The sequence below is a fragment of the Ceratotherium simum genome, chromosome 36 (genome assembly GCF_057802395.1).
Source record: "Ceratotherium simum simum isolate JZ-2026a chromosome 36, ASM5780239v1, whole genome shotgun sequence".
NCBI lineage: Eukaryota > Metazoa > Chordata > Mammalia > Perissodactyla > Rhinocerotidae > Ceratotherium > Ceratotherium simum.
The window spans coordinates 578,058-603,917 of NC_141935.1; the positions used below are offsets into that span (position 1 = coordinate 578,058).

A 25,860-nucleotide genomic window follows, 5' to 3' on the forward strand; every position below is an offset into this window, starting at 1 on the left:
ACTCAGGTCGCCAGCAGTGGAGCGCGCTCACTTAACCACCAAGCCACGGGGCCGGCCCATGATGTATCCTTATAAGAAGAGGAAATTAAGACACAGACACACACAAAGGGAAGATCATATGAAGGGAGAAGATGGCCACTTACAAGTCAAGGAGAGAGGTCTTAGAAGAAATCAAAAGCAAATGTCAATCTGGTTGGGAAACTATGTATGAGAAAGAACACCATCTTGGCAAATTGGTAGCTCCAGTGGGCTCCCAGTGTCTGTTTCTTACCCCTCCTGTCTCATGCTTCTGCTGCCAACAGAGGTCAGCTCTAAAACCCTAAGTGAGCATCCGTGCTGTCTTCTGGGTCATTATAGAGGCTGACATCTGTTGAGTATTTTGCTCTTCGACAGTCAGTACACTAAGCATGTTACATATCTCATTTAAGTCTCACAATAACCCTATGAACTACATAGATGATAGTACGTAACCATCTGTATAGATGAGGAATCACAGAGAAATTGAGTAAGTTGTCCAAGTTCACAGCCAGTAAGCGCTGGACGTGAGATTCTTATTCAGTACAGTCTGCCACCAAAGCCCAGGTCTTTGACCCCGAGAGCAGGAGAACCCAGATCTGGACAAGGAGCTTGACTGGACCCAAAGGAAGCTCCTGAGTGATCCCGATGGCCTGATGTCCTGGCACTGTGAGCAAAACCTGTCAAGTGGGACCAGGAAATGAAGTTGCTATGCCCTGTTCACGCCTGAAGGAGACTCCGCCAAGCTGGTCAATTCTGTTGTTGCAATTTGCCTGTTGAAAAACTAGGGTGACTACACAAGGATTAATTTCAGTCCCTCCTACTCCACTTTGAGCCTGTCTCTGGCTCAACGCCAGGCACTTGTATGCTTAGCATTCGCAGACTCAGATTTCCAGTCGCCCAACTTGGTGTGGCTCTACATTTGACAGGACTCCCACCCTGTTTGGGACTAAGCGGCGCTAAACGGGTCTAAGTGGCAGGGATAGAAGGCTGGGGATGAGGGGCTGGAGCTGCGGTCTTAAGAGGTCTCGGGTAAGTACCGGGCTCCTGGGCCCAGCGGCCAGCAAGTCTAGTAGGGAAGGGGTGGGGCTCAGAGCGACTCCGCCCTCCGGCCCCACCCGCTTCCCGCCCCGCCCCCTTTGGGCCCCGCCTCCTGCCTGCCCCGCGGCGCATTGTGGGATCTGTCCGCGGGCGGGCGGTGGCGGACGTGGTTCGCGGTCATGGCCTTCCAGCCGGTGAGCCTCTCGCTCCATATGCTGCGCCAGGGGACTCCGCGTCACCTGGTTCTGGGCACTCAGCTCCGGACCAGGGTTCTTCTCCGCCGACCCCGCCCTGGATGCTGGGGTCCCGGTACCGCACGTGCGGGCTCGGGACCCTGCCCAGGTTCCCCCTCCGGCCACGGCCTGCTCCCCCGCTGGAGCGCCGGGTCCCCACCGCTGGAGCGGCTGGGCATAGGGGACGGTCACCACCCACTCCCCGGGCGCTTCCCCAGCGTGGCAGTCACGCGGCCTCCTCTACCCGCAGAGCCCAGTCCTGCTGGCCTCCCTGGGGGTGGGGCTGCTGACTCTGCTCGGCCTGGCTCTGGGCTCCTACTTGGTTCGGAGGTCCCGCCGGCCGCTGGTCACTCTCCTGGACCCCAATGAGAAGTACCTGCTGCGACTGCTAGACAAGACGGTAAGTTGTGGAGGAAGGGGCCAGGGTAGAGGAGGGGACCCGAGTTCCCTCCTGGTATGAAACGGACAGCATCCACTGTGGTTGCGATGCCCCCAGGCAGCACCAGACCTGCCTGGTGTAACACTCGTGTCATCCATCCTCCAGACTGTGAGCCACAACACCAAGAGGTTCCGCTTTGCCCTGCCCACCACCCACCACATTCTGGGGCTGCCTGTGGGTAAGGAAAGTGTGGAGTGGGCTCTTTCCCTGGTATCCTAAGAGGGTGATTCCCCTTCTGGGGTCTCTTGAAACACGCTGCTTCAATCTATTGCCTCCCCACCTCATTTCCCCTCCCCCACCTGGCACTGGATCCTCCAGGCTGTGAGGTGCTACTAGGCCACTGTAGGGTATGGCATCTGTGCCCCAGATATCTTGAACACTCAACAGTCCTCCTTCCTTCCTGCAGGATTTGCTCATACCTGCCCTTGAGCACACACTCATTTTTTTCCCCATTGCCCAGACCCTCTACTCACTGCTGTGTAAGGTCCTGACAGTAATTGGTAAGAGTTTCTCCATTGGGGGACTTATGAAGGATCCAGCTGGGTGTTCAAAGGGGTATTCAAAGGGGTGAATCCTCCCTGCCTGGTAGCTCATTGGGACCACAGTAGGAAGCAAGACGTCCTTTTTCTCTCAAATCTCCCTGAGTATTTTGAAAGGTAACTGGAGTGCAGCACGTCCGCAAGCAGCCCTTATGTAGCTCTCCACATGGTCCCCAGGCAAACATGTCTACCTCTCTGCCCGAATCGATGGCAGCCTGGTCATCAGGCCATACACTCCTGTCACCAGTGATGAAGACCAAGGTTATGTGGATCTTGTTATCAAGGTAAGGGGGTAGGAGCTCCTTATCCTACTTTTTCTGGGATTTGTAGAAACTTCCAAGATTTGTTTGATAGCAGGAGATGCGTGTCCTTTGTGGATATCAAGAAAGTAGGTGGACTGGGAAAAGATGGCACATGTGTAATCCCTGCTCCAGCTTCAGGGAGGGTCAGTCAACAGGGGGCTCAGAAACCAGTGGCATTCCAAATAAAGTATTTTCCATTCTCTCTTATCAGGTCTACTTGAAGGGTGTGCACCCTAAATTTCCTGAGGGAGGGAAGATGTCTCAGTACCTGAATAGTCTGAAGATTGGGGATGTGGTGGAGTTTCGAGGGCCAAGTGGGTTGCTCACTTACAATGGAAAAGGTAACAGCCTCTCATCTCCTTGAGCCTTTCTCCCACTTCTCCAGTGCCCACAGTCCTCTTGGCACAATGTGGCTGTGTGTTCACATGTGTGTACATGTGTAAGGAACAGAGCTGCCCTTCCTTTAAATACAGCACTGCTATTATGGAAAGGCATATTTCTCAGCCCCATTTGCCACAGGGATCAGTTCCCTGTCCATTTGAATTGAGCAGCCATGACAGCTGTGGAAATGACTAAATAAACACCGCCTCTCTTTGCCTCCCTCATAGATTCACCCCTCAGGCTGAACTATTCAGAGAGCCAGAGATAGCTTTCAGCCCCTCTCATGGGAACAGCTGGGTGCATTAGCAAGCCTCTGGAGTTGCTCTGTGCCACTTGGGAAAGTAGAGTCACACCTGGCTCCATGCCTGTTGCCCTCACCAGGGAGTGACCCTCTGCCAGAGGCAGCTGATGACTCACTGTGTGGCCCTGAACTGACTGGTAGTTAATAATATGGGACAGGGGCTGGCCCTGTGGCTTATCGGTTAAGTGCTCTCGCTCCGCTACTGGTGGCCCAGGTTCGGATGCCCGGCGCGCACCGACGTACCGCTTCTCCAGCCATGCTGAGGCCTCGTCCCACATCCAGCAACTAGAAGGATGTGCAACTATGACCTACAACTATCTACTGGGGCTTTGGGGGGAAAAAAAAAGGAGGAGGATTGGCAATAGATGTTAGCTCAGAGCTGGTCTTCCTCAGCAAAAAGAGGAGGATTAGCATGGATGTTAGCTCAGGGCTGATCTTCCTCACAAAAAAAAAAAAAAAGTTGGATGGTTTTCTCTGGTTATGGGAAAAAAAAAAAATATGGGACAGATAGTCCTGGCCCCATTGTCCCTCAAGTGTATTATTGTCAGAGCTGGCTCGACTCAAACCCCCATCTAAGCTCCAGGATCAGGTTTCATAGCAGCTGCTACACTCACCTGGCACACGTTTCGAAATCTGCATTTGTTTTCTTAGTTCTCTATATTGACTTCATTCTCCCACCCTTCTCTTCACTTCTCAGGGAATTTTAGCATTCAGCCCAACAAAAAATCTCCACCAGAACCCCGAGTGGCAAAGAAACTGGGAATGATTGCCGGCGGAACAGGTGTATGTCACTTGAGGGGTCATTCTCTCCCACCATTATTGACTGTTGCCATGAAAACTCCCAAGTGACCCTCAGAAAGTTTGGTAATCATAGACAAGCTGTTAATCAGGATTCCCAGCGGTGCCTAGAGCTCCCCAGTATCTGATAAACAAAATCATAATCAGGTAGAAACCAAAAAAGATTTTTTTTTAACTGATAGAATGAGAGAAGTAAATCAGGTGGGCTCTCCCAAGACCTCAAATTGAATGCATCTAATAAGTTTTAGATGAGAATAGAGAGAATCAGTTAGGAAAAGGATAGTCAACAAGAAAGAAAATTAACATTGGATACTTCTATATTAGACATTATGCTAGTCACTTTATGTATGTATCTACCAAGTAGGTACTAGCCTTCCCCTTTTACAGACAACAGACTGGAGGTTCAGAGAGGTTAAATGGCTTCCATAGGGTTGTTTAATTGGTAATGGCCAGAGGCAGGATTAGTATCTACTCTGCCGAATTCCAAAGCACATGCACTTGACCTGCATGTCCAGTGTTCCAGAACCCACATCACTGAATCAGTGGGTACTTGTAGTCATCTGTGACATTTGAGTCCTAGCCTCCATGGGACTTGCAGAGGAAGAGTCTTAGATTGACTCCTTAGAAGGATTTCAGCAGTATGAATTTAGTATTGAGCATGACCACAATTCACCTACCATATAGGAATTTTAGTGAGTCTGGGGTAAAGGGCATATCTGTCCAGAAATGTAGGTACTGGAGGATACACAGGAGGAGATTAGAGGATTGGGGCACTAAAGGAAAATGGAGTGGAGTGGTGAATGAGGAGAATTAAGAGAAAGGGTTGGTCACCTAAGGGTCTGGGTCAGGGGAGAGGCTGTGGCCACCCTATCTCACTCTGGGGTATCTTTATGCAGGAATCACCCCAATGCTACAGCTGACCCGGGCCATCCTGAATGACCCTGAAGATCCAACCCAGTGCTCTCTGCTTTTTGCCAACCAGGTTGGTTTGCTTTTCTCAGTCCTGGGACTGCAAAGTCACTGTGTGGGTAGGGCTAAGAGGTGTGGTGCTGACAGCCAGAACTGGTCCAGTGCCTGTGCTAGCCTCTGCCCAAGGTGCCCCCACAAGGTAGAGGACCCTCTCCTACAATAAGGAGGACAGAGCACTGGGCCAGATTCCTTCCCTGCCCAAAGGAAAGAAGGAAAGAAAACATGTAAGGAATCTAGTCCTGACATAGAAATGTGGTTGTCCTTGGTTAAATGTTCCATCTTTATTCCCTTATACTGTGTAAATAGAGGCTGTACCCCTCTCCTTCCCCTCATCCTAACTCCCTAAAAGTTCTGCTTATTCCCTAGAACTTGAGTTTCCTCTTTCCCTCCTGGTTGGAGAGCTATTATAGCAGAGCAATTTTTTATGTGGGCCTGAGAAGTTTCCTAAAGACTGCTTCCCCTTTTCATTTCAGACTGAAAAGGATATAATCTTACGAGAGGACTTGGAGGAACTGCAGGCCCGATATCCCAATCGCTTTAAGCTCTGGTTCACTCTGGATCACCCCCCAGAAGGTACTCTGGACCTCCCAAAATCAGGGCCTTGCACCTCTGAGTTCTGGTTTCCGTGAAACCAACGCTCCCTGTCACTGCCAGATTCCCAAGTCCAAGTGCATGGGAACACGGGTCTCCTGGCCCTTTCCTTCCAGTTACTGTTCACCATGGGGTGGCAGGGATGGCTCTGCCACTACCCGTCCAGCTGCTGCTATACCGGATACCTGCTCAGGAGCCTCTCTGGGCCCTCCCCATCTCCTGGCACTACACCCCCTTGCAGCATGGGTCTAGACTGTCAGTTCTCTCCTCTCCCCCATCCTTCAGAGTGGGCCTACAGCAAGGGCTTTGTGACTGCTGACATGATCCAGGACCACCTGCCCGCCCCAGGGGATGACGTGCTGCTGCTGCTCTGTGGGCCTCCCCCGATGGTACAGCTGGCCTGCCATCCCAACTTGGACAAACTGGGCTACTCGCAGAAGATGCGATTCACCTACTGAGCATCCCCTAGTTCCCTGGTCCCTGCAGTTGTCCCCAGTCAGTACATAAATGCCATAAGCCCTAGATTCCTTTCCTGACAGGATCAGCCTTTTTGTCTTACTCTGGAGCTGAAATCTGCATGGTACCTGCAGGAACAACATCCTTGTAGCCATGGAAGAGGGCCAAGGCTGAGTTGTTCCCTGGAAGGCCCCCTAAATCTTCCTGTGATAAGAGGTCCAGGTCAGATCCATGGAACAGTCTCTTCCATGGGTCAGAAAGAAGGAAGCCTGAACATTTGTTCCAAGACTGGCTAGTTCGTTGATAGCATGACACTCTTCTTTGTGTCAGTGATGAAAGGAACAATCTATCCAATGGGTTTTACTTAATATTCAGTGCTTAACCCGTAGCAGATTCTGTATGTGTGAGTGAGTGCAAGTTGAGCAGACTTACAGAGGTAGTCTTACAGAGATCGCAGGAAAAAAGGAAATGGTTTCTCCAGACCTTAGAGAATGGAATCTGAAATATTGATTTGTGTCTGTCTCTCTGTGTCCCTGCACAGGCTGGAGGGAAATAGCCATCCGCAGTCTAAGACTGCTGCTTGTGGCAGGAACCTCTGGCTATGCAAATAAATGGGACTAAGGTCCCAGTGTTATACCTAAGGGGTTGTTGTGTCTGGAGTCCTTGTGTCCAAGGCTTTTCATGCCTGAGAATCTTGGGAGGAAGGGTTTCCCAGCACAGAATTTCTCCCAGTTCTTCCAAAGAACCGTTGAGCAGTTGTACCATGTGCTGAAATGTGAGCTGCCACCAAACTCGGTGATCATCTTAGCAGCTGTCTCAGCAGAGCCAGAAGCTCAACTTCTCCCTGGAGGCTTTTAACGGGGGGGAAAGAGAACACAAGTTAGAGGGGATGCTTTTTGAAACCAGGAAGCCGTCACAGTGGTCCCCTGGTTTGGCCCCTCCTTCCCTTCTTTCTCTTGGCCCTTCCTTCACCATATTTATCTTTCAGGGTACCAGGCAAACAAACCAGAGTATTGTCTTTCTGTTTGGAAGAGAAGCCTTCTCCTTTAAAAAGGAACCTGATATCACCAGCCCTGGCCAGACTTGTTGGTGCCTGGACAGAGCTGGCTTCCCCCAGGCCCATCTGTCCTGACTGCCTGTCTCCTCTGCTATGAGAGCATGACTGAGTCCACTCCCTTCTCCCAGGACTGGACTAGGGCAGCTTTTTCAGATCTTCTTTGTTAGTCCCAATGGGACAGCACAAAGCATCAGTCTCAGGAGGAGGGTAGACATTGTCTTTCTGCATGGAACTGTGTATTGCTTTCCCTGGGGCCCCTGAAAGAAAGCCTTGTGGGACCCTCAGAATATCCCCCTCCAGAGGGCAGAGTCGTTAGTGAATTCTGTTGTTGGTATTGTATCAAATATTTCTTGATCAGCTAGTATGTGTATGGCACTGTGCTCTGTGAGACACACTTGGCCACTTGACCTCCAAAAAGGAAAATCTTGCTTAGGATTGTTGGGCTCAGATAGTGAAGCAGCCCAGCAAAGAGAATTTCCCACGTGGAAGCTTACCATTCCTTGTCTTGCATGGGTTTCTGCCTCACCCACTCGACATACAGACCTGTATTAAAGACCTGCCATGTGCCAAGCACTGTGCTGGGCCCTGAAGATATGATTGTGACCAAGACTGGTCTTAGACCTCCAAAGTACTCATAGTCTAGAGTAAGAAAGAAAAGTGATCAACAATTACAACATGGTGTGATTAATACTGTAGTAGAGATACATACACGGTGCAGATAGGGAGGGGCTGGGAAAGATTCAGAGAAGAATTAACAGCCACGTACCAGGTACTGTGCTAAGTACAGATCATATAATTTATGACAGCCCTGTGAGTCTAAGATTAAGGATTGCCAAAGGTCAGACAGCTGGTCAGTAGCTGGCAGAGCCTGAATGTGAACCTAAGATTGTCTCAGTCAAAAGCTGAGCCTAGAACTGGGCATTGTAAGTTGCTTGGATATTTCAGCAGAGAATGGGCGAAGGGAAATCCAACAGAAGGATCAGCATGGGCAAAAGCCCGGAGGAATGAAAGAGAAGTTCATATTTGGAGAACTTTGAAAAGTCCCTTTAGGCCCAAATGCCAGAGGGAAGGTGGAGGAAGATGAGGCCTTGAGATGCCATGCTGAAGAGACTTCAACTCAACTCCGTGGACAGTGGACGTTTCTGGGGGTTCAGGCAACACACCACATCCAACGTTCGTGAAGCACTTACCATTTGCCAAGCATCAGCCTGGGTAAATTATCTCACTTAATCCTGACAAAGACCCAGTGAAATAGCACTATTTTATTCCCATTTTTCAGATGAGGTAATTATCATTTGGAAGGGTTCAGTAAGGTGTAGATCATAGGCTGGCCAGCCCACGCTTTTAACCAGCACCAATAACATTAATCCCACTGCCCTGAGGCATCCATATAAGATTATGATAAACTACCTTCTCTCTGCGTCCAGAATATCACTAGTTACATACCATCCCTGGAAGAACTGAGAAAACTGTTCTGTGGTTCCGATGAGGACCCACCACCCTGGAGCCTCCCCAACATGCAGTCCGGGGCCACCACTCTGGCTGCAGTGTGGTAGCACGCGCTGCAGCGGGGCGTCCTCAAGCAAGGCTAGTAGAAACGATTCCGCTGTTCTGATGAGAAATAACGGGAGCCAAGACCAGCCCTGTGCCCTGCATGTGATATGAGCCCGACGAGTATTTGTGTAAAGGAGGGAGGGACCACGAGGTCGGAGAAGAGAGATTAGGAAGCGTTTCGGAGATAAAACGACTGGCGTTGGTAAAAGATGAGACGTAGGGCATTTCCCAGCTTAGAGAACAAGGTGTAAGGTAGGTTCCTTCGGAGGGTTGGGTCCAATTCCCCGAAAGTCCTTTTCCATCACGCGCTCCAGTTTGCGACTTGAGGGTGTGGCCCTCGCGAGTTCTGGCGAGCGGGAGTTCACTGCGGGAGCGGAGCGAAGGGGCGGGGGCCGGGGGGCGTGGTCGAGGGCGTGACAGGGGGCGGGGCTGGGGGAACCGCCTGGTGCGAGGAGAGGGAGCGCCGGGAAGAGGTGACGCGACCGCGGAAGTGACGCCTGTAGGCGCGCGCCTCTTCCGGCGCGGGGAGGGGGCTGAGAATCCGGGCCGCTCGGCCGCAGGCCGCCTCCAGCGCCGCGGGATGTAGCGCGGGACCGCGGCCCCAGTAGAGCCCGCCCGGCCGTAAGTGTCCCCGGGCTGCCACGGCGAGCGGGTGGGCGGGGATCGGCCGGAGCGCGGGTCCCCTGGGAGCCTCGGCCCAGGCCTGAGGCGAGGACAGCCCGCGGGCCAACCCGCCCGAACGTCCTGAGGGTCTCGAGACCCCCGCCGCGGCGCCGGCCGGGCCTCCGGGCCTCTCCGCGGGCGGTGTTGTAAACATTTCCGGCCACTCTCACTGCGCGCCGCCTCCGGGGCGGCCTCCAAGCAATTTCGCGGTGCGTGGGCTGCTCGTGCCCCGTCTTCCCCCGACGGCCAGCAGTCCTGGTGAGTGCTGTGTCTTCCCAGCCCGCTGGGCCTGAGACGTGTGGATCAGGCTCCGGCTCGGGACGGGCCAGGCCGGAGCTCAGCCTAGTCCCAGGGCCGCCGCGCGAGGCAAATGCGGAGTGGGTGTGCGGGCCCCCGTCGCAGATCCGCCTCTCAGCGGGGAACACCGCCTTTGGTGGCCTGGGAAGCCTTAAGTCTTTGATCGACCAACAGTCTTTTGCAGATCAAACTGTGACACTGCCCCCACCTTGGTGGGGGAGAAGGGGAGGTTGGTGAACAGTTTACCTTTGTTTAAGGTCATCCTAAAAGCTGAAGTGGGAGTAGACTCTAGACTGCTTTGGGGAAAAACGAAATTGCATTCCGTCGGAAATCTCCAGTTTATGTATCCCATCTTATGTTGGAGATTTTTGGTCCTCAGGCCTTCGATTTTTAAGCAAATAATATAGATTTGTGCTTTCCTTCAGTTTCTGGTGCTTCATAGGCGAATAGGAAACTGAGGAGGCGAATTTCACTTTACACGCTTTGAGGTGTCAGAGGAGCAATAGGAGGCCTACATAGTACTTTATTAGATTCACCGTAGTATTTGCCTCAAGTATTTAGAACACAGGCTAGAGACTTAAATCAAGTGAACACCGTAATGGCTGTTCTTTTCTGAAATGAAGTAGTAGTGGGATCTGTTCACTGCCTTTCTCTCTTGATAGGGGTCGGATCACCTGTTATGGTGCAACTGCGGTTCCTGATGTTTTTATAGTATCTGTAAGTGCCAGGAGTTTAGACTGGGTGGTGCTAAACAGATTGCAATGCCAGGGTAGCGGGTCCCAGCTTGCAGCTACTAGATTTCTTTATTCCAGGAGTAACTTCTAAGTTCCCGTATAGTGGTTGGTACTTGGGAATCCATCTTAAAAACTGGTGTTTTACCTGAGAAGATCAATCTTAGGATAGACCTCCACAAAACCATACCTAATTGCAGAGTAGAATCTGAAATCATTCTGTTCTAAGTGGCCAAGAAATTACATGATTCCCAAGTGATAAAAAAAAGAAATATAACCAACCACTTTGTCTGCAAGTAGGAGAGAATCTCAACAAGTATCAGGAAGCAACATTAATCCTCTAGGCTCCCCATTGCCAACGGGTAAAGTACACCATCTTAAGTAGGCTTCGGTTTCTTTAGTCTGGCCTCATTTTACCTTTCCAAGACTCCTTTATGGAAAAGTGGGTTATTCACTGCCCTGGGGGCTATGTTCCTTCAAAGCTGCCTTGGTTCATACCACGGTCCCCTCCTAGAATGCCCTGCTCCCATCTTTACTTATCAAGATCTTTTGTTAAAATCTTCCAGAAAACCTTTCCTGATCATTCCAACTAAAATTGAGCTCTTCTTCTGAATTCCTCCAGCACTCAATGGCTTTGCCTTTTAATGATGTTAGTAGAAAACAAAAGTTATTGCCGCCTCTTGAAATAAAGGCCAGCAACCATGTCAAGCCTCTTAACTCCTCTCTTTGCCTCGTCTCTGTAGCCACAGTGCCATGTGTATTGTAAATAATCAATAGGTGTTCTCAGATGGATAAAGGATAGAATTTGTGCTTCTTTCTAGGCCACCGAGCTTGTTCTCTATTTCCCTAGGAAATTTCCCTTGACTCCTGTCATATAAGCCAAACTGAAACTCTTGAACACTCTTGCTCTGCATTATGCTGTCCCATCTACTTGTGATCACACTGGTGAACTAAACAGTTATCTTTAAATCCAGAAGCTTTATTATGGTGGGTTTTTTCTCATGCTGGCACTCATCAGTCATTACATTTTGTCCTCAATGTCCATTTGTCCCTAATGTTGCCCACTGGACTTTGTTCCTCTCATTATGCTCAAAGTTGATTCCTTTTTCCTGCTCAGAAATATTGGGGCATGATTAATGTTTATGAAGTTTGTAGCTGTCTTGGATTGAAAAGATCTTTGGAAGTGCCCTCTAGAGCTAGCCCTGATGGCCTAGCAGTTAAAGTTTGGCGCACTCCAGCAGTCCAGGTGCAGTTCCCTGGGCGTGGAACCACACCACTCATCTGTCAGTAGCCATGCTCTGGTGGCAGCTCACGTAGAAGAACTTACAGCTATACACAACTATGTATTGGGGTCTTGGAGGGGGGGCGCAAAAGAAGAAAAAAGGAGGAAGATTAGCAACAGATGTTAGCTTAGGGCGAATCTTCCCCTGCAAAAGAGAAAAGAAAGTCCCCTCTAGCCAAACTAGTTCCAAGTGATTGGCTTTTAGGCATGCACCTGCACCTAGTTTGCTTTTGTCTTTGTTGGGGCTTCTGAGGTGCAGAGTACAAAGTGATCACTATGGTATGTAAATGTGTTGACCATATACCAGAAATGTACTTGAAAACCGGGTGTTAAAAATAGGGCCTGGCATGAAACTCCTTCATATGCCTGTGTACCTTACGTTTTGTTGTTGTTGTTGCTGTGGCATTTGAAAAGCTTGCCTATCTGTTCCAGATCAAAAAGACCTCTTCTGTTGGGATAACTGTAACTGGAGAAGAGCTACAAAGGAAATTAGATTGTGATTTTCCACTTCAGACTCCTAAGTCAGTGACTCGTAAGTCAGCATCAAGTAGGAATGCTGAGGCCTAATTACTGCAGCTTAGTAATTTCCACACATGGGCCTTTGCCTCGACTTGTTTTTCCCCAACAGTGCTGTGAAACTACCTTCCCTAACATAGAGCACATAGAGAAGAGGCTGTGTTCTGTCTTTGCTGCTAGACCAGTCTTGCTTTAGAACAATTAGGGTCAGGTAGGCCTTGATAGAGCCTACCCTTGGAATCTCTAAGAGTCCAGGACCCGAGATTCAAAACTCGTAGAAGAAGCCATGTGCCTTCGACTCCAGGGAGGGAGTGTGCTATAGCCTGGAAAACTTGGGAACTGGTTCACAGAATAAATGTCTCAAGGAACTATGAGGGGAAATAAACTCTTCAGCTAACTGGCTGGTGATTAAGAATCAGTCCTGTCCCAAGTTTGGCACAGAATTATCTTATTTATGGGAGCACAAACACCTCCCTGCCTCCACAGCTTTATTCTCTAATATCATAGGTTTATCCAGTTGGAAAGCTTAGTGGTAAAGATTTATTAGCTTGAATTGAAGAAATCCCATCAAAAATGCACTCAGCAGAGTTTGGCCGAATTATAATTTGCCATATTGGGTGTGGTGAGTTTGAGGGGAAATGTTTACTCTAAAATACATGAGGATGTAGAAAGCTGGTAGAAAGTTGAAGTGTATCTGGCTCTCTTGAGTACTCCTAGAATCAGTCTTAACACCTTAGGGGTTATGCTGATTTTATATGATAGAGACTAAAACACTTGCTTGTAATAATTCCCAGTTGTTTTTGAGTGGTCCACCCTATCAGAAGTTAGATTTTCAGGTCCTGGTGTTATTTGCTCTTCTTTTTTGCCAGACCTCCGTTCCCTTTCTCCCTTTCCTGTCTCTGTGTTGCTACAGTTTAGAAGACCAAACTGGACAATGGACTTTGCTCATTATGATGACATGATCTCCATTGACCTCCATTGTATGTACATTAATGCGTGATGACGTACCTTGTATGATGAATTGTAGCTGATGGCTGGTTTGTGAGTTAACTGGAGTGTCTGTTAGGTTTAGTGACTGGGTCTAGACAACAATGCTGAGGGAAGGTGTAGGAGCTAGTGAAAGAGGAGCTGGAGGGAATCAGAAGAATTAACAGGAAGTGGTTTGGACTGAAGGAGAAAAGACTTTGCTGATAGCCAAGAGACTGAAATCATCCTAAGAGAACACTAGACTTGAGGGCGTAAAAAATTTAAGATCAAATGAGGAAATTGGTAAGAATACAAAGCTAGATTCTGCATCTGATCTCTGAGCCTAATTGCCCAAATTAAAGTTTGTTTATATTATTCTCATTGCCTCCAGTAAAATAGTTACACAGCATTCAAAATAACTGAACTTAGTGTGTGGCCATTGTAGTTTAGGGGTTCTCTCCCTCCACTGCCCTCCTGGAACAGTGAAATTGTATCACTGGTTTTATACGTATCACAAATTACCTTATGCCATCTGATTATAGGCTCTTTGAAAACAATGACTTAACTTGTTCAACTTTGTGTTTTGCACAGTACTTTAGAATGCCTTAGGGTGCTAGTACTAAATACATTTGTTAAATATTCAGTGAATGCATTGGTTTACTCTGGGGAAAGGGATAGGAGAAAGCCCTACAACCATAAGAACAAGTGGATAAGTCATATGCTTGTTGGCTGGAGTGCTGCCCCATTCATTCATTCATTCATTTTGAAATACAAGCTGACCAAAATCAGGGATATGGATCAATTTATGATCCATGTAGTATTGTATCCCAGAACCTGAGAGTAATCCTCCCCGCCTCCCCATGGCTTGCCTCTAAAGTACTGGCAGCAGTATTCTAAGCTAAATGTATTCCCTTTTCAGACTTTTCAAGATGCCCAAAGCTATTTACATCTTTTGCTCTAGTACAGATTATTTCTTAGTAAAGCTGGTTATTTGGTAGCACTTCACTTTGAGGAAATATGTTTTGTGGTGAGCCCGTTGAAAAAGATTTCCCGATGTTTGTTCTCATATGGGTTGCCTGTCTCCTGAGGTTTTTGGGGGCCTCTAGTTTCTTGTTCTCCTTGGGCTCAATTGTTGGCTGTGACTGTGGGCTGGCGTCTCTCTTGTCAGAGTCTTGCCGTTTGAAGGAAGAGGAACTGTCTATGTGTTTCACCATAGAAAGGTCTGCTGTTCAGGGAGTTACTGTTTGCTCTCTGCAACTAGATTTGCTGTTGCTTTCAGCTGTGCTTGTGACCTGAGCCCAGCATGACTGTTCTGAATTTGAGGATTGCCCTCACCTGACTACATATATCCAATTAGAGTCCCTGAGAAGGAATTGTGATTACTCTTGGGTAAAAAAAGTACTGGTACAAGATGTCAAAGATGTTTGTATAGTCCACTGCTGTGGAAGATAGCTATAGTGTCTCCTTGGGCACAAAGTCGAGCTTACTGCCCATTATAAAAGATTTGGGTTCCCCAATTCTGTCTCCTCTCCTGTAGTGGAACTCCTGCCTTTTGCAGGTGTTACCTGGTCCTCTTTGCATTGCCCACTGGTTGTTGAGCTCGGGTAACCAGTGCAGGAAAATGTTAATATTCTGGCTACTGCTATTGCTATGAGTAATAAGCTGCTTTGTTTCTGGGGGGAAAAACACTAGTAATTTATAAGATATTGAAAATCTTTGGGCACTTCCCCCCTCTTTTCAATGTTATTTTCATCTCCCTGAGGCCTGATTAAAGACTGCTGCTGAAGTCCATCTCAGGAAAACCTGAGGTGTTTGAGACTTTTCCTAGAAAACTGAGTTCTGGGTTTTTCTGGTTTTCCTAAAGGATCTGGTGCCTGTCTCTAGTTTCTGAAAAACCATTTTGAGTGGGGCTTAGGTTATGAGCTGTGGTGGTTGGAACAAGCTCTTGCCGAGCCAGTTGTTTGGTATGTGTGTGGCAAGGAACAAGGCTGGGGCTGCCTCCCTGTCTTCACTTTCCTGCTTCCAGGTAAGTTATTGCTTGCTTTAAGGAGAGATTGTGATGAAAGCTTGTTAGCCAATTACTGAACCCAGGCTGTAATCCTATAACAGAATTAGTAGACCTTGCAGAGAAATTAACCACCAGGCATCCAGCCCACTGCCAGGTGTCTTTTGCATTCAAGGCACACTTGTCTGAGCATTTGTAGACAAAGCCCAACTTAGTTCATTTGGCATTTAATTCATTTCTAAGCCTGGGTGGTCTTGTAGTAATTACAGCTGGCTGTTGGCTTCATGTTATTGCTCCACAATCTCAAAAGCAGGCCTTTCTTGGGTAGAATAGCTTTGGGAATGGTAGGCTAGACTCTTCTGATTAATGGGCTCCATGCCTCTGGGAGGGAGTTGAGGGTGAGGAGCTGTTTTTCTGTGGTGACAGTTTGGTACAATAACCACAGATCCTTTGAAGGCAAGCAACCAGGTGTTATGTTTTCAGCCTTATCTGTAAGATTGGAGAGGTTCTGAGTAAAGAGTGATATTAAGGAGGGAGATCAAGGAATAGATTTCATTTTAGCAATTAATTGGCCTTTAGAATTGGAGACGGTGTCAGTTGATTAGCTGTCTTATTCAATATTGGCTTGTAGAAATGAAACTATAAGAGGAATAAATTGTCAACACCTGTCATGTTTGTGTTTGCTTTTAGTGTCTACCATCACAGGGAGATCTCTGCCCCCTGGGGCTGAGAGACCCCAACCTTTCCCCAAGCTGAAGCTGCAGGGTTTTGAGGTACCAGCCAGATGTCTTCTCACAAAGGATCTGTGGTGGCACAGGGCAATGGGGCTCCTGCCAGTAACAGGGAAACGGACACGGTGGAGCTGGCTGAACTGGGACCCCTGCTAGAAGAGAAGGGCAAACGGGTAATTGCCAACCCAACCAAAGTAAGTTGTCTTCCAGGAGTCGTTCCCTGGGTCACCATCTCCTGAGAACTCTGTCCATCTCCTTTTTTTAAGATCCCAACTCCCACCCCAAGGGAAGAACTGTAGCACCCTGGGAATATCTCTGTCCCAGTCCTTATCATACTGTGTTATAAATATCTTTTGATTTGTCTGGTTTTCCCACTGTAAGCTCTTGTGAGTTCACTCATCTTTATAACCCCAGTGTTTAGCACAAGGCCTGAAATCCAGTAAGTAATTAGTAAATAAATGTCTGATTGAATGAAGGAAGCAGTCATTTAGGATTAGGTTTGGCTTCATATAACAAACAAAAGTCTCTATAGTTTTGTTTTTTTGTGTGTGTGAGGAAGATCAGCCCTGAGCTAACATCTGCCAATCCTCCTCTTTTTGCTGAGGAAGACTGGCCCTGGGCTAACATCCATGCCCATCTGCCTCCACTTTATATGGGACGCCGCCACAGCATGGCCTGACAAGCGTGCATCAGTGCGCGCCCGGGATCCGAACCGGTGAACCCCAGGCCGCCGCAGTGGCGCACACATACTTAACTGCTTGCGCCACCGGGCCGGCCCCAAAAATCCCTATAGTTTTGACAAGATAGAAGTCTCTCTCACATAAAAGAATTCTAGAAGTAACCAATCCAAGGCTGATATGGAGGCTCCACTACTGTCAGGCACCTGTCTTGCTCCTCGGTCATCCTTAATGTGTTACCCATCACGCCCATGTACTAGCCACCACAAGGGAGGGAGGGGAAAGGAGAAGGGCCTGCCTTTTCTGGAAGTACCTTGCAACACTTCCGTTTACATCCCATAGGCCAGAACTTAGTTACATAGTTATATTCAGCTGCAGTGGAGGCTAGACAATGTAGTCTTTTTCATTGGGCCTGAGTAAAATTACAATAACATTGCCACCCTGAAAAGAACCAAGGACTCTGTTACTGAGGAAGAGAGAAAATGGATATTGGGGTTGACCAGTGGGAATCTATATCACAGAATCTAAGAGGGGCCATTTGTTTACCAGGGACCATCAACAGGAGAGAGAAAGAGAATAGCCCAGAGAAGGAGTTGAACTGCCAGGCTCTCCATCTCCATGGCTTGGAGCCTTGGGACAGAGTCTCTCCTTGGTAGGCAAGTGCTCTCCCGTGTGCACACTGTGTCGAGACTCCTTTGGGTACAGGAGTCAGTGCTGCTGCTTTCTGTGGAACCAGTTCTGAGGCCCTGATACTCCTGAGAGCTGCTATGAATATGAAGTTTCAGTCATGATAGCATCCCCAGAGTCCGTGAACAGAGAACTATGCACAGATTTAAACTGTTAAAGGAATCTCTGAGACTCTTTTTCATTGTTTTGAAAGTTTAGTGATCTGGAAGAGAGAAATATTTGGGGAATTGGGGAAAGTTGAGAACCACTGTCCTAGAGATAAGGATGGGCCATTCAGACTTAAAGAACATTTAGGACCAGTGTGACAGTCCTGTGTCCCTCCACTGCCATTCTCCATGTCTGTCTCCTGCATGCTGAATTGAGTTTTCACTCCAGCATTGACAAAGTATTAATAGATCTTGAACTACAGTGTTGTAAACTTATTAACTGTCATGCTTTTGGAGACAAGGCCCCTATGTGTGGGAGAGAGGCTGGGTAGAAAGCATTGAGTGTGGGTTTCTCTGGATCTCTCTCATCTGGAGTAGGACAGTTTACGAGATGACTCCTAGGATTGGTTTTTGTTGTTTTTTTTTTCCATACAGGCTGAAGAAGAGCAAGCATGCCCAGTGCCCCAGGAGGAGGAGGAGGAGGTACGGGTACTGACACTCCCCCTGCAAGCCCACCACGCCATGGAGAAGATGGAGGAGTTTGTGTATAAGGTACGCCTAACACCTTCTGTCCTGGAAGGGGAGGGTAGAAGCTTACCAGGGTGTTCCCAGCTGGCAAGCATGTGTTGGGCTGAAGAGCTTTTACTGCTGTGTATGCATTTGTTTTTGCTTAAGGTGAAGTAAATCGGGAAAGGCTGGCTAAATTTTTATTGCCTACGTGTTAGGCATTGTTCAAAATATATTCTAAAACAGAATATACTGTTTTTGCTGTGAATCCCTTTGGCAGTCATCAAAATATTAAAATGTGACATAGTAATATGCACTCCTTCATAACACATTAAATATGCACTAATGAAAAGCTATAACGTGTTTTATTAAAATTTATAATTTCTAAGTAGTGATGAGTAGAAACGATATTTTGATATCTGCAAAACTGACGTGTGAGAATATCTGTGATTTCTGATGGTGACAGTCACAAGTTCTAATACTGCTGTGCTTTGTTGCTCGCACTTATAATTGAAGGAAATGTTAAATTTTAATTTGAGGTGAATGAAAATAAAGATAACTTTCTTCCATCCAGATTTCCATCCATTCCCTGAATTCTGTCTATTGTCCATGTATCCTTAGTTAAGAAGCCCTGCTCTAAAAAGTTATAATCTCAACGTAGTAAGAACTGGAAAGCTGATGGGGGAAAGAATAGAGCAGGGGGCAAAAGATAGAGTATCTCCTGGAGGAGAGGGGCAAAGGAGGGATAAAATGTATATTTTTTAAACCGTATGTATAATTTCTATGTCTTTGTTTTCATTCACTATATTTACTTAATTTTGAAATTTTGAGTAGCTTAAAGGAGATCCTGCTGTATTTTCTTTAAAGATTGAGAAACGCTTATCTAAAGCATATCCAGATAAACTAACGTGACCCAAGAACAAAAGCATTGAAAAAAATGGTCAGTCCCGTGATGGCCTCTTTCATGCTGTGTCTTGGATGTCGCCAGGCCCTGGCTGGTTCCCCACTGTTACCCAGGACCATCCAAAGCCTGGCTGATGTCCTCCTAGCCCAGCTCTCCTTCACTTCTTGTCCTTGAGAAAACTAGTATTCTCAAGGGCCCCACTAAGAGAGAGTGTATATATTCTAGGTCTGGGAGGGACGTTGGAGGGTCATCCCCTATGATGTGCTTCCTGACTGGCTGAAGGACAATGACTACCTGCTACATGGCCATAGACCCCCCATGCCCTCCTTTCGGGCCTGCTTCAAGAGCATCTTCCGCATCCACACTGAAACTGGCAACATCTGGACCCATCTGCTTGGTGAGTGATTTGGATGGTGAAAAATCCAATTTTTTGTCTCCTTAAATGCCACAGGATTATGTATCCTTTGTCCCTGGGAAGGAAGAAGAAAGGTGTTCTGATTGATTCATAGCTGGCGTGTGCCTTCAAACTACCAGTGAGCTTGGTTGACTGTTGATCACTGGTCTTTAAGACTGGAGGAGGAAGGCCTAGAAACAGGAGAAGAAATTAGAACTACATGTTGTCTTGTGATCAGATCTGTCCTAGATGGAGGCAGTTCCTTCTTCTTCATAAATTCCCATTGTCAAAACAAAATGCCAAGATTTCAGGAAATGGTCTTTTTGTCTGGGTTTATATGATGGGTGCCATTTTCTCCTGAAATTTAGACTGCAGTTCCCGCAGCTAAACCCTGTAGTTTTAGTAGTAATTTAACACCATAAACTGTCAGAGTGCACACATTCCCTTTGTCCTCAGGCTTTTTTTTTTTCCCCTTCCTGTAGGTTTCGTGCTGTTTCTCTTTTTGGGAATCTTGACCATGCTCAGACCAAATATGTACTTCATGGCCCCTCTACAGGAGAAGGTGGTTTTTGGGATGTTCTTTTTGGGTGCAGTGCTCTGCCTCAGCTTCTCCTGGCTCTTTCACACCGTCTATTGTCATTCAGAGAAAGTCTCTCGGACTTTTTCCAAGTGAGTGGAAAGAATGTCAGTAGGGAAAGACCACGCACTGTTGTCACATCCTGTGATCTGAGTGCTGACTGGGTACTGGAACCTCCAATGACTCCTAAAGATTCCCTGATGTGCCAGAGGAAGGGCTTTCTATTTTGTGGGTATAATAGGGTGATGAAGCTTTTCTCTTAAATCCTTCATGGAAAAATTCACTGCAGTCTCAACAGGCGGAACCCAATTGTGAAATATATTTTCTACCTGTGCACTACTATGCTATGTGAAACTTGGGGTGCCACTGGGCTGCTCTCCACGTCCAAGTACCCAGTACTGTCTTGCCTTGTTATCACCCGAGCCAAAGCAGGGCGTGGTGAAGTAGTCTGTGCTTCATTCTACCGGAGCTCCTATCCACCTGTCAAGTAAAGCCTATCTTTACTGCCCATGCATTGCTGGAAGCCCCAGATTTCCGCCATCTAATGCTTTCCATACTCCCCAACTCTGAGCCTGGAGTTCTGTTTGTTTGCTTGTTTTTGTTGGTTTTGGTGGGAGTGGTGTGTTATTTTGTTTTTCCCAATAACACCAGTAACAAGAATACATTTTTATCATTACCCCTTAATACTCCCAATTTAAGGGTTTTGTTTTTAGAACTCAACCTATCAGAATTGGGAATATTCAGAGCCCTTCCTAAGTATAAAGCTGGGAACCAGCTGGACTGGGACAGAACTCCTGAATTTAAGTATCCATGAAGGGATATAGTGTTTACAACTAGGGAAAAGGGATAATCAGGGATTCCTTGAACCTTTTGCACTGCAAAATAGAAGTGCTTGACCTTGTGGAGTTTTTATCCAGGATATAGGATGGATTGTGTGGGAAGTGAGGGGAGACTGGAGATGGTCCAGTCTGGGAGCAGGTGGAGAACAGAAAGAACCAGTTAAATGAGCTGCAGGATTTCTTCATTTCTCCCACTGACTGGTTTCATTTTTGTGGCTCTTTTTCAGACTGGATTATTCAGGGATTGCTCTACTGATCATGGGGAGCTTTGTCCCCTGGCTCTATTACTCCTTCTACTGCTCCCCACAGCCACGGCTCATCTACCTCTCCATTGTCTGTGTCCTGGGCATTTCTGCCATCATCGTGGCACAGTGGGACCGGTTTGCCACTCCTAAGCACCGACAGACAAGAGCAGGTGGGTAGGAAGACACAGTGGAAAAACCTCCTGGGTATTTGGACCTTGAGCCTAATAGGCTCAACTCTGGGCCCTAAGGTTTACAGTTTTGGGACCCCACCCAAACCCTGATTTGTGTTTAGAACTTTCAAAACACTGCATGAATTTTCAAAGGTCAGTTCTCCCTCAAGTTTCATACTACAGTCACACGCCGCATAACAACGTTCCAGTCAATGATGGACTGCACATATGATGGTGGTCTTGTAAGATTAGTACCACAGAGCCTAGGTGTGTGTAGGCTGTATCATCTAGGTTTCTATAAGTACATTCTATGATGTTCGCACAATGACAAACTCGCCTAACGATGCATTTCTCAGAACATGTCCCCATCATTAAACGACGCATGACTATAATGTAATAGCTACAAGCACAATCATCTTTGTGTTGTCTCATCTCGTCTCTTATTTTAAGCTTTTATTACTTGCAGCTACACACCAGTTACCACTAATCTTCGGTCCCTTTAGACTTCTTAATATCGGCTGTGTTTTAGCGTTCAGTTAAAAAAACTAAATATTCATCAAGCATCAACCATGTGCCAGGCATTGTGCTTTCACAAGGGTATCTACAAAAATGGAGAAGGTGGTCCTTGCCCTCCAGTTAATGTACAGTGTGGTGGTGGTGAGCAAGTGCTCACTTTTCCCTCCCTCTTACCTTCTCTTGTGTCCCAGAAGCCACAGACTGTCTGATCTGGTGTGTCTGTTTACTCAGGAAGTCAGAGTTCTGATTACTTAAGTCTTTTCTCATCTTAATGGAAACCTGTCCTACTTTTCTGGCTTGCAAGCCACCTGAGGCCTTGCCATCTAGGTTCTGTACCCAAGTCAGCCATCAGAGAGTTGTGACATGTCATTTTTGGTTAGGCTTCTTATCAGATAATAAAGAATGTGAGGTGCTTGTTCCTGGTGCTCCTTAAAAGGTGACAGCTACATCAGCACTTGCACAGCCTTCTTCCCATTCTGGATGTTGAAGAAATATTTGTTGACTGTTATCCATCTTGTGGCTACATTTGCTAAATGTGTATTGTTCACCAGAAAATTGCTAATTATCCTAAATATCTGAATTCAAGAGTAAGACAACAGTGCCTTCATGTAGTGAATGTTTCCCTGCTTGACAATCTTCCATCTGCTTTGTTCAGGAGTGTTCCTGGGACTTGGCTTGAGCGGTGTTGTGCCAACCATGCACTTTACTATCGCTGAGGGCTTTGTCAAGGCCACCACAGTGGGCCAGATGGGCTGGTTCTTCCTCATGGCTGTGATGTACATCACCGGAGCTGGCCTTTATGCTGCTCGAATTCCTGAGCGCTTTTTTCCTGGAAAATTTGACATATGGGTAAGAAATGACTCTTCCAGCAGGGCCCTCTGGTGGTGAATGACCAGCCCAAAGTTAAAGGTCTGAGTGATCATGTAGCGTTTGGGGGTGTATATATATATAGGGGAAAAGGGGGGGAAGTAACCAATATTAACAAGTTTGGTGTACCTCTGACACGGCTTTTTTTTTTATTTTCTGCAACAAATATATCACTTTTTTCTTTTCTTCTTTTTTTTTTTTTTTTGTGAGGAAGATTAGCGCTGAGCTAACATCCGATGCCAATCCTCCTCTTTTTGCTGAGGAAGATTGGCCCTGGGGTAACATCCATGCCCATCTTTCTCTGTTTTATATGGGACGCCGCCAGAGCATGGCTTGACAAGTGGTGCATCAGTGTGCACCCGGGATCCAAATCTGGGAACCCCGGGCCGCTGAAGTGGAGTGCACACACTTAACCGCTACGCCACCGAGCCGGCCCCCCAAATATATCACTTTTATGATGTAAAAAACTTTTTTTTAAGGAGAAACTAGAAGAGGCAAATGCTTTCCTACTTATTTCTAATCCATCCTTGCATTATCCTAAAGGCTCTTCTCTTGTTATTCCTGCAGTTCCAGTCTCATCAGATTTTCCATGTCCTGGTGGTGGCAGCTGCCTTTGTCCACTTCTATGGGGTCTCCAACCTTCAGGAATTCCGTTATGGCCTAGAAGGTGGCTGTACTGATGACTCCCTTCTCTGAGCCTTTCCACCTGCCGGGGGGGTGGAGGAGGAACTTCCCAAGTGCTTTTCAAAATAACTTCTTTGCTGAAGTGAGAGGACAAGTCTGAGTTGTCTGTTTCTAGAAGAAACCTCTTAGAGAATTCAGTACCAACTAAGCTTCAGCCCACTTTCACACCCACTGGGCAATAAACTTTCCATTTCCCTAGCTGAGAAAGGTGGGGATGGTCACACTTAGCCATCTCCCTCCTCGGCAAGGCAACTCCCATCCTCTCCCTCCCAGAGACAGTACTTTGAAGCTCATGTTGAGATTTTACCCCTCCGCCAACCATTTTGGGGAAAAATGATGGACTGGGACTCTTCAGAAATTGTTTCTGGAAGAAAATGTCCCTCCCTTACCCCTGTCCTTACTTTGTAACCTGGCTTATAACAGGCCATTCATTTTTGTAGCACACTTTTCAAAAAGTTACAACCTGGTCCCATCTTTCTAGGGCCTGGATCTGCTTACACAGCAGGAAGAACAAAGCCCCCAACTTTTACATAGCCCGGCTAATCATGGAAATGTGTCCAGGCTTCAGATAAGTTGAGTGTTAATTTTTTTTTCTTGGCAGAGTAATGTAAAATTAAAATGAGGAAAGATATTTAATATTTAATACTAAGCTTTAAAAAGAAACCTGCTATCATTGCTATGTATCTTGACGCAGACTATGATGATAATAAAGGAAAGTACAGAAGACACTTGGCATTCAGAGATTTAACATGTGTGGTCTCGACTATTTGCACATAACTCCAAAGGATTAAAACCAGGAAAATAATTTCAGATTCTGCCAAGGCACAAATTTGAATTGCAGGTATTGACAGACTGGCATATGCAAGCCAGTGAATGAACCTAATTGAGTTCCTGGCACATGCTTCTCAATATGGCCTTATCGTTCTCTGCTTATTGCATGGACATTTACTAGAGAAATTAGAATGCTATAGTAGTGTTCAATAACTGGAAGATTCTCAACGGTGTTGTGATATATCCTTTGTGAATATCAGAGGTCTACTACCTATTACTTTGGAGTTTAGTTCTTTTAAAACTGCCTTGCAGGGCCGGCCCCGTGGCTTAGCGGTTAAGTGCGCGCGCTCCGCTACTGGCGGCCCGGGTTCAGATCCCGAACGTGCACCGACGCACTGCTTCTCTGGCCATGCTGAGGCCGTGTCCCACATACAGCAACTAGAAGGATGTGCAGCTATGACATAGAACTATCTACTGGGGCTTTGGGGGAAAAATAAATAAATAAAAATTAAAAAAAAAAAACAAAAACTGCCTTGCATAATGTTGTCTCATCAAGAGGTTATTCCATGCCTTTCTGTGCCTTTGCAAATTATACTTGACCTGGCATGAGTTCTGTTCATTGGATAGCATAAGGCCCACAGTTATCACTTCTGAGCTAATATAAACAGTTAGACGGAAATCTTGAGTTAAAAGTTGAGTTCACTTCAAGGGTCAAGTTTGTACAACTGGGAGAACAAATGATCCTTTTAAAAAATAATCAAACCATGCCAACAAACGAAAAGTTTCTCAGCTTCACGTGGTAATCAGGGAAATGTAAATTGAAACCAAAGTAATAAACCCTTTTACTTCTACCAGACTGACACAACTTTTTTTTTGCTGAGGAAGATTTGCCCTGAGCTAACATCAGTTGCCAGTCTTCCTCTATTTTGTATGTGGGTTGCTGCTACAACGTGGCCGCTGATGAGTGGTGTAGGTCTGTGCCCAGGAACCAAACCCAGGCCACCAAAGCAGAGCATGCCAAACTTAACCGGTAGGTCATGGTGCCAGCCCCATAGACGGACACAACTTAAAAATCCTCAGATTGAGTGTTGGTACTGATGTGGAGCAGACCAGATGCTGCTAGTGGAATTTTACATTGGTAGGACCACTTTGTGTGGACAAGCATAGAGTATATACATGTTACAACATTCAAAAATTTCATGAAACAACACTTTATAATTGAGACGCATCTGATATCTAATCCTAGGTTACTTCATTTAAAAAAATGCTGGTTCTGGGGCTGGCCTGGGGGCGTAGTGGTTAACTTTGCATGCTCTGCTTTGGCAGCCTGGAGTTCGCAGGTTTGGATCCCGGGTGCAGACCTGTGCACTGCTTGTCAAGTCATGCTGTGGCAAGTGTCCCACATATAGAGGAAGATGGGCACAGATGTTAGCTCAGGGTTAAGCTTCCTCACACACACAAAAAAAATGCTAGTTCTGACCTACTAAATTGCTTCATAATTCATTAATGGGTCACAACTCACACTTTGAACAACACTACTCTTGAGAAACTTAGCTTGTACCAAAAGATTCATTGCAGCTGTATGTAGTAGCAACATACTGCAAACAAGCCACGTATCCAGAACTGTTGAATGGAAAAATCTTGGTTTATTCATATAATGAAACACTATTTAGCAGTGAATATTACAGTGACAAGCAACATGGTTGAATCTCAAGATTAGGAGGAGAGAGGGAAGTAACTTACAGAATACAAAATACAGCCAGTATGATTGCATTTATGTAAAGTTCAGAAATTTGCTAAATTAATGATAGTTTGAGGATACAAACATGGTAAAAACTTAAAAAAGGAAATATTAGTTCAGAAAAGTGGTTACCTCTGAAGGGGTAAGAACAAGATGAGAAGAGAGGAACACAAGATATTTCAAAAATAAAGCTTATATCCTTTCTTTTTAACTAGGTGGTGAGTACTTAGGTGTTCTTTATACCATGATTATTTTTTCTTGCATATAT

General features: G+C 46.6%; 2 protein-coding genes across 3 annotated transcripts; both read left to right on the forward strand.

The window, feature by feature from the left end:
- The first annotated feature begins 1,188 nt into the window (after nt 1–1,188).
- CYB5R1 (cytochrome b5 reductase 1) lies at nt 1,189–6,706 on the forward strand. The gene is made up of 9 exons (XM_004438940.3): nt 1,189–1,250; nt 1,540–1,689; nt 1,834–1,906; nt 2,445–2,551; nt 2,781–2,910; nt 3,949–4,032; nt 4,946–5,031; nt 5,492–5,591; nt 5,895–6,706. The coding sequence occupies exons 1-9, from the start codon at nt 1,236–1,238 to the stop codon at nt 6,065–6,067; spliced, it is 918 nt and encodes a 305-aa protein (XP_004438997.1). The 5' UTR covers nt 1,189–1,235; the 3' UTR covers nt 6,068–6,706.
- A 2,472-nt stretch (nt 6,707–9,178) lies between these two features.
- Nucleotides 9,179–23,808, forward strand: ADIPOR1 (adiponectin receptor 1). 2 transcript variants are annotated; one of them, XM_004438941.3, is made up of 8 exons: nt 9,179–9,297; nt 15,827–16,061; nt 17,813–17,929; nt 19,014–19,185; nt 19,665–19,851; nt 20,826–21,013; nt 22,185–22,378; nt 22,964–23,808. In XM_004438941.3, the coding sequence occupies exons 2-8, from the start codon at nt 15,921–15,923 to the stop codon at nt 23,090–23,092; spliced, it is 1,128 nt and encodes a 375-aa protein (XP_004438998.1). In that variant the 5' UTR covers nt 9,179–9,297; nt 15,827–15,920; the 3' UTR covers nt 23,093–23,808. The 2 variants fall into 2 exon arrangements, with proteins under 2 accessions (XP_004438998.1, XP_014649599.1); XM_014794113.2 differs by lacking the exon at nt 9,179–9,297 and adding an exon at nt 9,325–9,597.
- Nucleotides 23,809–25,860: the final 2,052 nt, after the last annotated feature.

Coding starts and splice junctions, on each gene's coding strand:
- CYB5R1 (XM_004438940.3), top strand. Junction 1,907..2,444: donor CATTCTGGGGCTGCCTGTGG/GTAAGGAAAGTG, acceptor CATGGTCCCCAG/GCAAACATGTCTACCTCTCT. Junction 2,552..2,780: donor ATGTGGATCTTGTTATCAAG/GTAAGGGGGTAG, acceptor CTCTCTTATCAG/GTCTACTTGAAGGGTGTGCA.
- ADIPOR1 (XM_004438941.3), top strand. CDS start 15,921: ATGTCTTCTCACAAAGGATCTGTGGTGGCACAGGGCAATGGGGCTCCT. Junction 17,930..19,013: donor TGGAGGAGTTTGTGTATAAG/GTACGCCTAACA, acceptor TATATATTCTAG/GTCTGGGAGGGACGTTGGAG. Junction 19,852..20,825: donor GTCTCTCGGACTTTTTCCAA/GTGAGTGGAAAG, acceptor GCTCTTTTTCAG/ACTGGATTATTCAGGGATTG.